This window comes from Oncorhynchus clarkii, chromosome 20 (assembly GCF_045791955.1).
Source record: "Oncorhynchus clarkii lewisi isolate Uvic-CL-2024 chromosome 20, UVic_Ocla_1.0, whole genome shotgun sequence".
In the NCBI taxonomy this organism is placed as follows: domain Eukaryota; kingdom Metazoa; phylum Chordata; class Actinopteri; order Salmoniformes; family Salmonidae; genus Oncorhynchus; species Oncorhynchus clarkii.
In genome coordinates, this window is record NC_092166.1 from 64,543,279 (window position 1) to 64,556,590 (window position 13,312).

The window sequence follows — 13,312 nt, forward strand, 5'->3', positions numbered from 1 at the left end:
GTTTTTATCATAAATCTTCAATAAAGTTCCAACCGGAGAATTCCTTTGTGTCTAGAGGAGCAAGGTCGATATCATGTGGAATGCGCGTGACCAGGAAATGATTCATTCAGCTCTTATTCAGTCCCACAACACAGTAGAAGCCTCATTCAAGTTGCTAAAGACGGTTGAAATCTAGTGGAAGCCCTAGAAAGTGCAACTTCATTCATATCCCACTGTGAATTCATTAGGGCCTGGGTTGAAATTTAACCAACCTCAGATTTCTCACTTCCTGTTTTGATTTCTTCTCAGGTTTTTGCCTGCCATATGAGTTCTGTTATACTCAGACATCATTCAAACAGTTTTAGAAACTTCAGTGTTTTATATCCAATACTAATAATAATATGCATATATTAGCAACTGGGACTGAGGAGCAGGCCGTTTACTCTGGGCACCTTTCATCCAAGCTACTCAATACTGCCCCTGCATCCATAAGAAGTTAAGCATGAATCAATCTGGTCTTCTCTTTATACTTCGCGTCCACAGTCAGCACACAGCTTCGGGGCTTTGTGTGAGCAAGCCCCACAAACAAATGGTTTGCGCTGCACACAGTTTTCATTGCCCTTGTTTTGTGTGCATCTGCCGCAGGTGTCTCATCTCTGAAGCGGCTGAGTGTCATGGTCTCTCAGAATTGTCCACCCCATACCCATCAGACCAAAAAGACTCAACATCCACACTGAATGTCACACACTCGTCACTCTTTTCTACCCAAATTGTGCCATCCCTCCCAGACTCCTGTCTCTTGGCAGTTGGGATCACCGTCTCTGTTGGCTCTGTTCTGGTTTCTCTGCGGCAAGGCTCGAAGTCAACATCAGAGTACGATGAAGACTCTTCATCAGCGAAGTCGATTTCGAGCTCAATCGCCAATCCAACTCTTGCTATTTTCTGTAGCATTTACAATGCTGTCAGTGCGTCCATTTGTTTTGGTTCGGCTTGCCATTGTGAACTACACACTGTATGCTGTACTAAGTGTCTGATTTGCCTCTGCAAGGGGAAATTATATACCATTTCCAGTCTTTTCATAATAAAATAATTAGACCGCCCACAATTCTTCATTACACTGTTCTAAATTCAATCATCCTATTCACTCTCATCATTCAGATCAACCAATCACCCTCCATGCACCATTGCGTTTCTATCGCCTGTTCAGCCATTGACGACAGAATAGCATATTTACATTTTAAGTTTGTTACTAGTGTTTGCGTAGTAGCCAGATCAATGCTGCTGCGCGAGTGGTCATGTGCTGAATGCATGGATATTCTTGGGAAAAGTGAAATTTGGAAATCAAGCTGCACCTCTTAATTTTGAGCTCTTTCTGATACTATATAGGAATCAACATGTTTTACCTGCATGTGACTCGGAAGGAGGATTTTATAAAGTTTTGCTCCTTTCCCTGCATCTCTCTATTACAGATGATGCACCCATCTATTCATATACAATTTGTTAGCTGATAGGCCTAATATAGTCACTCATCAGATTGTCAATTTAATATTGTCTATGGGCTAACTCTTGTGTGTGAAAATGTGTACTTATGATGAGCCGGCTGTGCAGGCTGACTGGCATCGTTTTCTTCCTACTGCCTACTGCAACACAGCATGTTTTACTTTCCCTTACAATACATTTGATTTAGTAATAGTTATAGTAAATATAACTGTTCCATAACAGCTTCTTTTTACAAAGTAAAACATAAGAGAATGGTATCAACTAGAGGTCGACCGATTAATCGGAATGGCCGATTTCAAGTTTTCATAACAATCGGAAATCGGTATTTTTGGGCGCCGATTTTTTTGTATTTTTTATATAATAATAATAATAATAATAATAATAATAATAATAATAATAATAATAATAATAATAATAAATAAATTGTTTTTTTATATTTTTTTATATCTTTTTATTTAACTAGGCAAGTCAGTTAAGAACACATTCTTATTTAAAATGACGGCCTAGGAACGGTGGGTTAACTGCTTTGTTCAGGGGCAGAACGACAGATTTTCACCTTGTCAGCTCGGGGATCCAATCTTGCAACCTTACAGTTAACTAGTCCAACGCAATAACAACCTGCCTCTCTCTCGTTGCACTCCACAAGGAGACTGCCTGTTACGCGAATGCAGTAAGCCAAGGTAAGTTGCTAGCTAGCATTAAACTTATCTTATAAAAAACAATCAATCATCACTAGTTAACTACACATGGTTGATGATATTACTAGATATTATCTAGCGTGTCCTGCATTGCATATAATCTGACTGAGCATACAAGTATCTGAGTGGTGGTAGGCAGAAGCAGGCGCGTAAACATTAATTCAAACAGCACTTTCGTGTGTTTTGCCAGCAGCTCTTCGTTGTGCGTCAAGCATTGCGCTGTTTATGACTTCAAGCCTATCAACTCCCGAGATGAGGCTGTTGTAACCGAAGTGAAATGGCTAGCTAGTTAGCGTGCGCTAATAGTGTTTCAAACGTCACTCGCTCTGAGCTTTCTAGTAGTTGTTCCCCTTGCTCTGCATGGGTAACGCTGCTTCGATGGTGGGTGTTGTCGTTGTGTTGCTAGTTCGAGCCCAGGGAGGAAATAGGAGAGGGACGGAAGCTATACTGTTACACTGGCAATACTAAAGTGCCTATAAGAACATCCAATAGTCAAAGGTTAATGAAATACAAATGGTATAGAGGGAAATAGTCCTATAATTCCTATAACTACAACCTAAAACTTCTTACCTGGGAATATTGAAGACTCATGTTAAAAGGAACCACCAGCTTTCATATGTTCTCATGTTCTGAGCAATGAACTGAAACGTTAGCTTTCTTACATAGCACATATTGCACTTTTACTTTCTTTTTCCAACACTTTGTTTTTGCATTATTTAAACCAAATTGAACATGTTTCATTATTTACTTGAGGCTAAATATATTTTATTTATGTATTATGTTAACTTAAAATAAGTGTTCATTCATTATTGTTGTAATTGTCATTATTACTTTTTTTTTTTTAATCGTCTGATTTAATCGGTATTTGCTTTTTTGGTCCTCCAATAATCGGTATCGGTATTGGCGTTGAAAAATCATAATCGGTCGACCTCTAGTATCAACCCGCAAGGTGCGTGGACAAATTATTTGCTGAGGAATAGGCATACACAAACTCCTCATTACACTATTGTCTTTCTAAATTAAATCAACCTCTTTACCTTCATCATTCAGTTAGGCCAAATTTAAATGTGAATTAAGGTGCACAATTATCATCCATTCATCCGTTTGTCATTCAGTGAGGAGAGCGAGAGACTCATTAGCGCCTGGCTGGGTACCAACATCCTATAGCACATTGTCATGGGGGGTTACGTTGGGAATAGGTGTGAACTGGTAAAAAGGCTCAATACTTTTCTGTTTGTGATTTCAAAATTCAGACATGAGCAGTGTAAAATACAAACATTTAGGAAGTCATGGAAGGAGCAGGGCAGATGTTTTTTTTTCAGTGTCCTATGGCGGTTCTAGTGTTTTCATTCCCACTGTTTCAAACCACCATCAGTTAGGCAACTCTGGACACGATTCATTCATCTTATTGACTGGGCTTCTTTCTTATAACTGTTGGTTAAAACGGGTATTTTACACACACATCAATACCTCCTAAATGAATAATACGGTTAGAAGTCTTCCAGGTGGTTGGTTCTGTATTCCACACCACCACTCCCAGTAGGGAGTTTAGAAGAACACTTGTCCCAGGGCATGTTGTAACATTCTTTACTAATTTATAAGTGTAAAAGTTGATTTAGCCTTTCAACACATCCCTGTTCTGTTCTTTGTGTCTTGTAAAAAAACAGATGGGGGGGAAAAAAAGATCCTATTCTCTCTTCCCATGCAGAGATCATCGTGACATCACACCGGGACGGTAACTGCCCCTGCTGGTTACTAGGAAGCCCCCTGATTCCCCCCCCCCCCCCCCCCCGTGGAGATGGAGCCCCAGGGGCTGCCCAGAGCAGAGGGGGATTATGAGATGTTGGGTCTGCTGGTGCCCAGTCCCCAGAGTGAGGCGGTCACCCATGAGCTGGAGGAGCTGACCCTACAGCCCAGCAACAACCTGCCTCCCCTCAACGAACGCAAGAACGGTGAGTGGGGAGGAGAAACAAGCACACACTATGGTGATCGTCAAATTGATTGTCCTTTTCTCATACATAATGATCATTTTGTTTTGCTCCACTGTGATAGATGTGGTTGATTGGTTTCTCACTTGAGCAGTGCTATGCTTGAAAATACCTAACTCAAAGCCTGGAAGATGGAACTCCAGTGAACCTGCCATAATCATGTTTATAGTGTCTTTACAACTGTGATTGGTCTTTTACCCCTTAACACTTGTATATGGGTTAAAAATAGCAGATGTAGGTACTGATAAGTGTATAAATTGGAACCCTCCAGCTCAGTAACATGCTATATATTACGTCATAGCTCAGGCTCTGCACTTCACAGCGTTTTATGGGTTTTGACTGCCAGCCGTCCTGAACTTGAGCACTGCACGCGACAAGAGGTTGACCCCCTCCCTCCCCCAATTGGGTAACTTTGCTATTTTTTTGGTAGTCGGAGTGAGGTAAATGGAGGACTTTATGTATTTTAAAAGATGAGACGGTGAGGATTATAATATTTACCAAAGAATGGAGTTTCGCTGAGCAACTATCATCTTTACTGCCCTTACGACCGGTATGTACTTCCAAAAAATGTCTAAATAAGTTGCATGCAACAGAGAGAGAAAAATGCCTTTGCTGGAAAAAAATCAGGTGTTATTTGAGATGCAGAAGAGGTGGATTTGGCTCATGTGAATTTAGTCTAAGTAATGACTATAGTTGCTCAGCAAAACCCCATTCCTTGGTAAGTACCAAATGTATTTTGACATTAAGCTTGAAATGCTGGTGAATGGTAAATTTAATGGCTGCTTCCTAGGCTTAAAGGAGAATCTCCATATTCAACGTTTCATGTAAACCCAGATTCTGATTCATCAATAACACATCCCATGCACTTCAGACGTTGTACTGTTGGACGTTGAATCACAGGGGAGTGGTGAAAGTGTCAAGCATGTCAGACTCCTTGGAATCCTAGTCAGAATCTCTCACCCTCTGAGCTGACCGGGACTGTGGTCACTTAGCCGACCCACAGCTGAGGAAACACTGCTGCTTAGTGTGTGTGTGTGTGTGTGTGTCTCTCTCTCTCTGTTTCTGTGTGTGTGTTAGGGCTGGGAATTGCCAGGAACTGCAGGAATACGATATTATCACGATAGTTACACTACTGTTCAAAAGTTTGGGGTCACTTAGAGATTTCCTTGTTTTAAAAGAAAAGAAAAAAAAAGTGTCAATTTTTTTTAAATAACAGTAAAATTGATCAGAAATAGTGTTGACATTGTTAATGTTGTAAATGACTTGTAGCTGTAAACTGCTGATTTTAAAAATATATTTTTTAAATGGAATATCTACAGAGGCCCATTATCAGCAACCATCACTCATGTGTTCCAATGGCACGTTGTGTTAGCTAATCTAAGTTTATCATTTTAAAAGGCTAATTGAGCATTAGAAAACCCTTTTGCAATTGTTAGCACAGCTGAAAACCTGCTGTTCTGATTTAAAGAAGCAATTAAACTGACCTTTAGACTAGTTGAGTATCTGGAGCATCAGCATTTGTGGGTTCGATTACAGGCTCAACATGGCTAGAAACAAAGAGCTTTCTACTGAAACTCGTCAGTCTATTCTTGTTCTGAGAAATGAAGGCTATTGAAGATCTGGCACAACGATGTGTACTACTCCCTTCACAGAACAGCGCAAACTGGCCCTAACCAGAATAGAAAGAGGAGTGGGAGGTCCTGGTGCACAACTGAGCAAGAGGACAAGTACAATAGTGTCTAGTTTGAGAAACAGACTCCTCACAAGTCCTCAACTGGCAGCTTCATTAAATAGTACCCGCAAAACACCAGTCTCAACGTCAACAGTGAAAAGTCACGTTTAGTGTGTGTATTTACATCGAAATGTGTCGTCAAATTGAATGAGACGGAATTCACGACAAGCGGTTCACAAAATGTTTCGTCTTAGGCTACAAAAATGGATTTTATCGAACAAAAGGACCTTTCATTGTGTAACAATGAGCATTGGGATTGCAAACAGAGGAAGATCGTCAAAGGTAAACAATTTATTTTATTGCAATTTGGGATTTTGTTACGCTTGTGCTGGTTGAAGTAGTTTTTTTTATGGGGCTCTGTCCTCAGATAATCGCATCGTATTCTTTTGCAGTAAATCCTTTTTAAAATCTGACAACGCAGTTGGATTAGCGATCACCGTATGTTGTCGAATTTAATCCCGCTAACGGGTTCGGTGCGCAGAGGTTAAATCACCCGTTTGGCGAAGAAGGCTATGATTCAATGATAAATTAACAGGCACCGCATCGATTATATGCAATGCAGGACAAGCTAGATAACTACACATGGTTGACGATATTACTAGTTTAACTAGTGATTATGTTAAATGTGATTTGTTTTTTTATAAGATATGTTTAATGCTAGCTAGCACCTTACCTTGGCTCCTTGCTGCACTCGCATAACAGGTAGTCAGCCTTCCACGCAGTCTCCTCGTGGAGTGCAATGTAATCGGCCATAATCGTGTACAAAAATGCTGATTACCGATTTGTATATGAACTTGAAATCGGCCCTAAATAATTGGTCGACCTTTAGTCCAATCTATTGAATTTACCACAGGTGGACTCCAATTTTTTATTTTAACTAGGCAAGTCAGTTAAGAACAAATTCTTATTTTCAATGACGGCCTAGGAACAATGTTCAGGGGCAGAACGACAGATTTGTACCTTGTCATCTCGGGGATTTGAACTTGCAACCTTCCGGTTACTAGTCCAATGCTCTAACCACTAGGCTACCCTGCCGCCCCAATGAAGTTGTAGAAACATCTCAAGCATGATCAATGGAAACAGGATGCACCTGAGCTCAATGTGGAGTCATAGCAAAGGGTCTGAGTACATGTAAAATAGTCAATTCTGTTTTTCATTATGGGGTGTTGTGTGTAGGTTGAGTTTATTTTTTATTTTTAACCATTTTTAGAATAAGGCTGTAACAAAATGTGAAAGTTAAGGGGTCTGAATACTTTCCGAATGCACTGTATATATTTTCTGTATTTTTATATTGTATTCTAGAGGGCACATTTAGAAAAGAGAGACCTAGGTATCTTTGTCTACCCTGTCAAAATATTAAAATACTGTCAATGATTTCTGAAAAGTTTTTCAATAAATATTCATATTTGTAGCTACTTTATAAGTTAATACCTGCAATCAACTTGTGCATATGTTAGGAGATTGAGCAGACTGTATTCATTCCACCTGTCGCATTACTTTACAGTAAGAAGCTTATCTCAGATGAGCCAGTCACATGTTTTTTGTAAATAGCACAACGGGAGAAAGCGACCTGGTGAGTCCGTAGCGTTCTAGTGTCTATCGGCGAATCTCTGTTGTGCGGCGCACATGAGGTGATGTTACACTTGTATGCAATTAACTACTAGATGTTCGCCATCAGATAGCCTATAATGTCTATAAAGCTCTGGATGAGTTATTTCTTCCCTGTGCTTCCTACTAGCGTTTTTCTCCCATGCTTTTCTGAAGAGCAGCACATCATAACTTTGTTCATTTGCACAATTTCTCTCATTCACTTTCGCATGTAAATGTTCACACTCACCGAAAATGACATTTGGTAGCTATTGGCTATGCTTGTATAACTTTATGATCTGTATTTTGCTGTGTTTGCAATTTAGTTTATGTTCGTTTTCACTCGTTAGCATTTAGCTGACAGCGTCTATGTGATCTCGCTATTAGTATGCTAATTTTGTTAGCTTTCTGGTACTAGAGGCCCAATGGGCTTTTCTTGTGTGCTATGCCGGTAATACCATAAATCCCGGGATGAGAGAAGGACGGTATGAAAATCTAGATACCGCCCAAACCTAGTAATCAAGTACATTTAGGCTAGCTGATTTAGCTGTTTGAAATCATGTTTTGCCTGTTTTAGCTATTTGAGATAAATCACAATTCCCCCTGATATTTGTTCCTGTACAATTTTCAAATGCTTTTGATTATTGAAATGAGTTTGTGCCGGATTTGATTAGCCTTGGCTGCAGCTAAAAATAACAAAGAATGCAACGGTATTAAGTAATGAAATTATTGTTCAGAAAAGGGATTCAAGTGAATCCAACCAGGCTTGTTAACCACTGCTGGTGGTAAAGGAAGTGAGTTGTGGTGGCCGTGGGAGTCCAAACTCTGCTGGTCTGTGTGTCTAGCCTTCTAACAGAACCACATCCTCTTGTGAAAGCCTCAGTTACTCATGATGACTTCAGACCCGCAGATGCAGGCAGATTCTGGTTGTGTTTACTGAAGTGTCTACATTTCTCTCTCGCCCCCCTCCCCCAACAGTCCTTCAGCTGAGGCTACAGCAGAGACGCACCCGTGAGCAGCTGGTAGACCAGGGCATCATGCCTCGTGAGTATGGGCACTGCCACTTTATGTAGTCATAATTGAGTTATGTGTTCGCGTTAGAGGTGTCTGTTGAGAAGCTGACAATGTGTTTCTCCCCATGCAGCTCTAAAGAGCCCAGCGGCATTTCATGAGCAGATACGCAGCCTGGAGAGAGCCAGGGTGAGAGCTCAGCCTTGCAAATACATTCCCCAATATATTTTGTGTTCTTGTATGGACATTTCTTGAAAATGCCCTGTCCCCGTTTTCCCTTTCCCAGACTGAAAACTTCCTGAAACACAAGATCCGCAGCCGACCAGAGAGATCTGAACTGGTCAGAATGCACATCCTTAAGGAGACTGGGGCAGAGCCCTCCCTGCAGGCCACCCAGATGAAGCTGAAGAGGGCCAGGCTGGCTGACGACCTGAATGAGAAGCTGGCCCAGCGCCCCGGTCCCATGGAACTGGTAGAAAAGAACATTCTGCCTGTAGAACCCAGCGTCAAGGAGGCCATCATTGGTAAGGCCTGGTAGAGAGAGAGAAAGTGATATGGAGCCGTATCAGGAGTTTGAGTGTAGGAGTGCTGAATTAGGATCAGGTTTGTTTTTTAGATCATAATAAATATGATTAGATGGGCAGCCTGAACCTGCCTAAATCACAGAATTCTGAGGCCTGTTCACCTTTACCCCTTTCTAAACTTGATGTGGACCTTTTGGTTAATGTGCTGTGTTAATGTTGAATGTGTTGGTCCCTCAGTAAACTACCCCAAAGCGCTGGACACGTACGGGTTTGATGAGGACAGCGGGGACGCCCTGTCTCCAGAGCAGCCGGCCAGCCATGAGTCCAAGGTCTCCACACCCTCCCCTGGGGAACCTCGGGCCCTAGAGGCCCCCTGCCCACCACCACTGCCCACAATCACCAACAACCACACAATCCTACAGGTAGGACATGGGAGGTTCTTTATCCACTTGAATTTCATTTTGAAGGACAATACATATGCTTCATTATACCTAGAGTTGCAAAGAGAAGGTATATTACTTGAAACTTTCAGAGTTTACCAGTAAAATACTTGAATTTTGGTAGCTTTCAAGTTTTGGGGGGGAATTTTATAAGATTAATACCATTGGTGTTTTAATATGAGGGGTTCAGCATGAAATATGTTGTATATTTCTTTACAGTTATTTATTTTACAATGTCTGTCTTTGTTATCAATGTTTTGCACCCAAACTGGTGGCAGTTGTGAAAAAAGTTAATAGTTGAAAGACATTCAGTTAATTGAAAATTATGTTGATTTTAGATGCTTTTTTTCATTACTTAGGCTATTTTGTCTTGAACAATATGGTCTATCCACTAGAGCAGTGTTTCCCAACTCCAGTCCTTGGCTACCCTCCAAAAGTACACATTTGTTGTAGCCGTGGACAAGCACACCTGATTCAACTTGTCAATGAATCATCAAGCTCACAATGAGTTGAATCAGGTGAGTTTCTCAGGCTACAACAAAAATGTGTGCTGATGGGGGTACTTGAGGACTGGAGTAGGGAAACCTGGACTAGAAACTCATGGACAATATGGACACAAATGTATAAAAAATGAGTATTTATATGAATACATTTATTTTTTAAAGTTATCCAAGTATAAATGACCAAAGTAACTTTGGTAAATTACCAGTAGCTTTGCAACCCGAATCATACCTCACATTCTTTATCTACCCCTGAATGATTGTAATAATTTAAGTAAATGTTCAGAGAAATGCAAATTATTAACAAGAAACTTAGTTATGTAAGTTATATGCTTAGAGTTATGACGGAAATCTGTTCTTCTGTCCCAGCCCTTTCCTGTTGTCACCCAGGCAACGGCAGACTTCCTCAAAGCTCTCTCCACCCAAGAACTGCCAGTCAGTCGCCCAGCACCCACGTCTCAGCCTATCATCACTGTCGTTCCTTCAAAGCCAGGGCCCACCCTAGTGAAAGTAAGCAGACACATTGTTCTGTCTACTGTTTGGGAAAGTATACTTTCTAAACATCAAACTTCACATTGAAACAAAAGCTCAGTCTTTGAAACTAGCATTGCATCCAAATCACTGAATAAATACATGTAAATATATCTTTCTGTACTAAAATCTGGATTGTCATCTTTCAGTCATAGAAAAAAAAACAGTACTTGAGTCACTTCTAAACACAGATTGTCAGCCCTGTCCCTGTTCATTAAAACAAGTCTGTAAGACAGACTGACTAGTTTTCAATCATGTGCATCTTCTTTATCTTGATGTTTCTCTTCTCTCATCCCACAGCAGAGCCAGCCCAAACAGCCGGGAGAGAGGAATCGCAGTAAGAAGGGCAAGGACCCAAAGCCCCGGGTCAAGAAGTTAAAGTACCACCAGTATGTCCCCCCAGACCAGAAACAGGAGGCCAGCGATGCCCCCATGGACTCATCCTACGCCAAGATCCTCCACCAGCAGCAACTCTTCCTCCAGCTGCAGATCCTCAACCAACAGCAGCAGCAGCACTACAACTACCACACCATCCTCCCAGCTCCCTTAAAGTAGGATATTACTGTCATATCAGGGCAAAATAAATAACACTCCTGGGGTCAAATCGAAACTTCCACTTAAGTCCGATCTCCACTTTGTCAGTGGGAGAAAATGTGAAAATGTGATTTAATTTAGCATTTGCCCCAGAGGCTCAACAGACCTGAAATTCCGAGATCCGACCCGAGCGCGTCCGGCCTCGCTGGTGTGCGTGCTACGACACTGCTTGTAACTTAAAGGAAAATTCCACCTAAACTATATTTTGATATTTTTCTTTAGTCCATTGTTGACATAGTCAATGTTTTGCTTGTCAGCAATCAAGATACTGTATGTAACTTTCAAAATACAGAAATCATCCCTGTATGAGGCATTTAGCATCATGTGATGCTGTTTTACATCATATGGTGGTGATTTCTGTATTTTGAAAGTTACATACAATATCTTAAACTTGATTGCTGACCAGCAAAACATTTTGTGTGTATGTCTACAATGGACTAATGAAACAAATACTAAAAGAGTTTTTGGGTGGAATTCTCCTTTAAGTGAAGTATAACTATACGAAATCTGTGTCAAATTATATCCAGTTTAGGGCTCCAGCTATGTATTTGGTTTTCTAAATTGCTAGCAAAGTTTTCTAGATTTCAAGATTAACCTTGGTTACAGCAGAGACATTCATTCCCCTCTTGGATCAAGGTCCTGGTTGCCTAAATTCTTTTGGGCATAATTATTTTTGAAATGGCGCCCCTTGTGTGTATATTCGGTAATACTTTATACCCCAGTAGGGTACAAAAACGGTATGACAGTATGAAAATCTGGATGCCGCCCAACACTAGGTCCGGGTCCTAAATTCAGACTTTTGTCTCGTGTCGGGTCTGGTCTGATATAATTGTGTGTGTGAAGTGATTAGAACTGTGCAAGCTTGTTATTTGTGTCAGCCAATTGCAACTCAATAAAATGTATAGATCATGTCCATTTGAAACTGGTTCTGGCTGCTCACCTCACATGCCCCTGCTGCTGAGGGGAGAGAGAGAATGCGAGTGATAGGAGCCTTGGTATAGGCCAGTGGTTCCCTTCCTTTTTCACTTACTGTACCACCAACTGTATTTTGCTCTGCCCGGAGTACCCCTAAAGTAACCCCCTCGTGCATTTTACCAGTAAGCCTATGGTCTCATGAGTCCTGGTTGGGAACCACTGGTCTAGGCTACTGTTGATTGTGAAGATGGAGGCCTTTTTCTTTGAAGTAAAACTAAAGTTAGGAGAAGGAGTACGGTGAAAAGAGGCCAAGGGGGAATGTCCTCAGTGACAAGTTCTAATATTTTAGTGGACAAAGATGAGAAGAACGTTGGCACGGCCAGGTGGACTGTGTGCAACTCGCTATTCAGGTTTCATGTCATTTTCTAACTTTTATTTTCTGTATTTTTCATTTGTTTGATCATTATTGTTGTTTATTATTGTCGGCCTATTTAAGAATCTAAACCAGCTGTTTTAAAAATAATTTACACCAGTTCACTTAAAATAATGGAAACATAAAATACCTGATTTACTTCTTATCCCTTGCACAAATAGCTTACAGCTGTGTCCGTTGATACAATGTTTCAAGTTCATTGCAGACAGGTCAGGTGTAGCCAATGTGAGGTGGACATTTATGGCTATAAAGTTTTGAATATGCTACACATAAAAATGCAACGAATAGTTAAAAAAATGTTATAGGCAGTTAAGGACACTTAACTGTGGATTATTTGCCCAATATCACTTGTTTATTGATTGCGCTGGCAGCACCCAGTCGGAGGTTTCTTCCTCTCTTTCTACTCTCGGATCTAACCCAGCACGGGGTCTGTTTTTCCACGGGCCTTTTCAGAACGCTTCAGACTGTACTTTGTTATTTAAAAAAAATATATTTAAGCATATCGGGTCGGGTGGGAAAGTCATGGATCCATTTCAGAACGAGTCCAACTATTTGGACCTGTGAAGACCTCTAATTTCCCCTTACTAGGTTAATAACCTCTGACGTAATGACAATCTGTCTACCTGTTGTTCAAACAAAGGTTTACACGAGAATATTATGTTAGCTGGAAAGCACCTAAAAAGCAAACCAACTGTTGTTTCCAATGGCCTGAATGACAAACTGACAATTAGCTAGTTTCCAATAACAAATCTGCTATAATGATATTAATAACCTGCAGGATGTTGTTTTGGCCTTTTCTATAATTTCCCTGTTAGTCGGAGTTGATCCAAGGTCAGTTATTGTTGGAACTCTGCATTGTTCTATTGACTGATTGTGTACT

At 40.8% G+C, this 13,312-nt stretch overlaps 1 protein-coding gene across 1 annotated transcript in view; it reads left to right on the plus strand.

Annotated features, from left to right (window-relative positions):
• Window positions 1-13,312, plus strand: part of LOC139376717 (myocardin related transcription factor Ba) — a 41,267-nt gene that overhangs the window by 12,657 nt on the left and 15,298 nt on the right. The window contains exons 3-9 of the mRNA XM_071119591.1: window positions 3,886-4,129; window positions 8,463-8,528; window positions 8,629-8,684; window positions 8,782-9,019; window positions 9,257-9,441; window positions 10,329-10,469; window positions 10,791-11,041. Coding sequence (XP_070975692.1) covers window positions 3,976-4,129; window positions 8,463-8,528; window positions 8,629-8,684; window positions 8,782-9,019; window positions 9,257-9,441; window positions 10,329-10,469; window positions 10,791-11,041 — 1,091 coding nt within the window. The 5' untranslated portion in view covers window positions 3,886-3,975. The remainder of the gene's footprint in view (window positions 1-3,885; window positions 4,130-8,462; window positions 8,529-8,628; window positions 8,685-8,781; window positions 9,020-9,256; window positions 9,442-10,328; window positions 10,470-10,790; window positions 11,042-13,312) is intronic.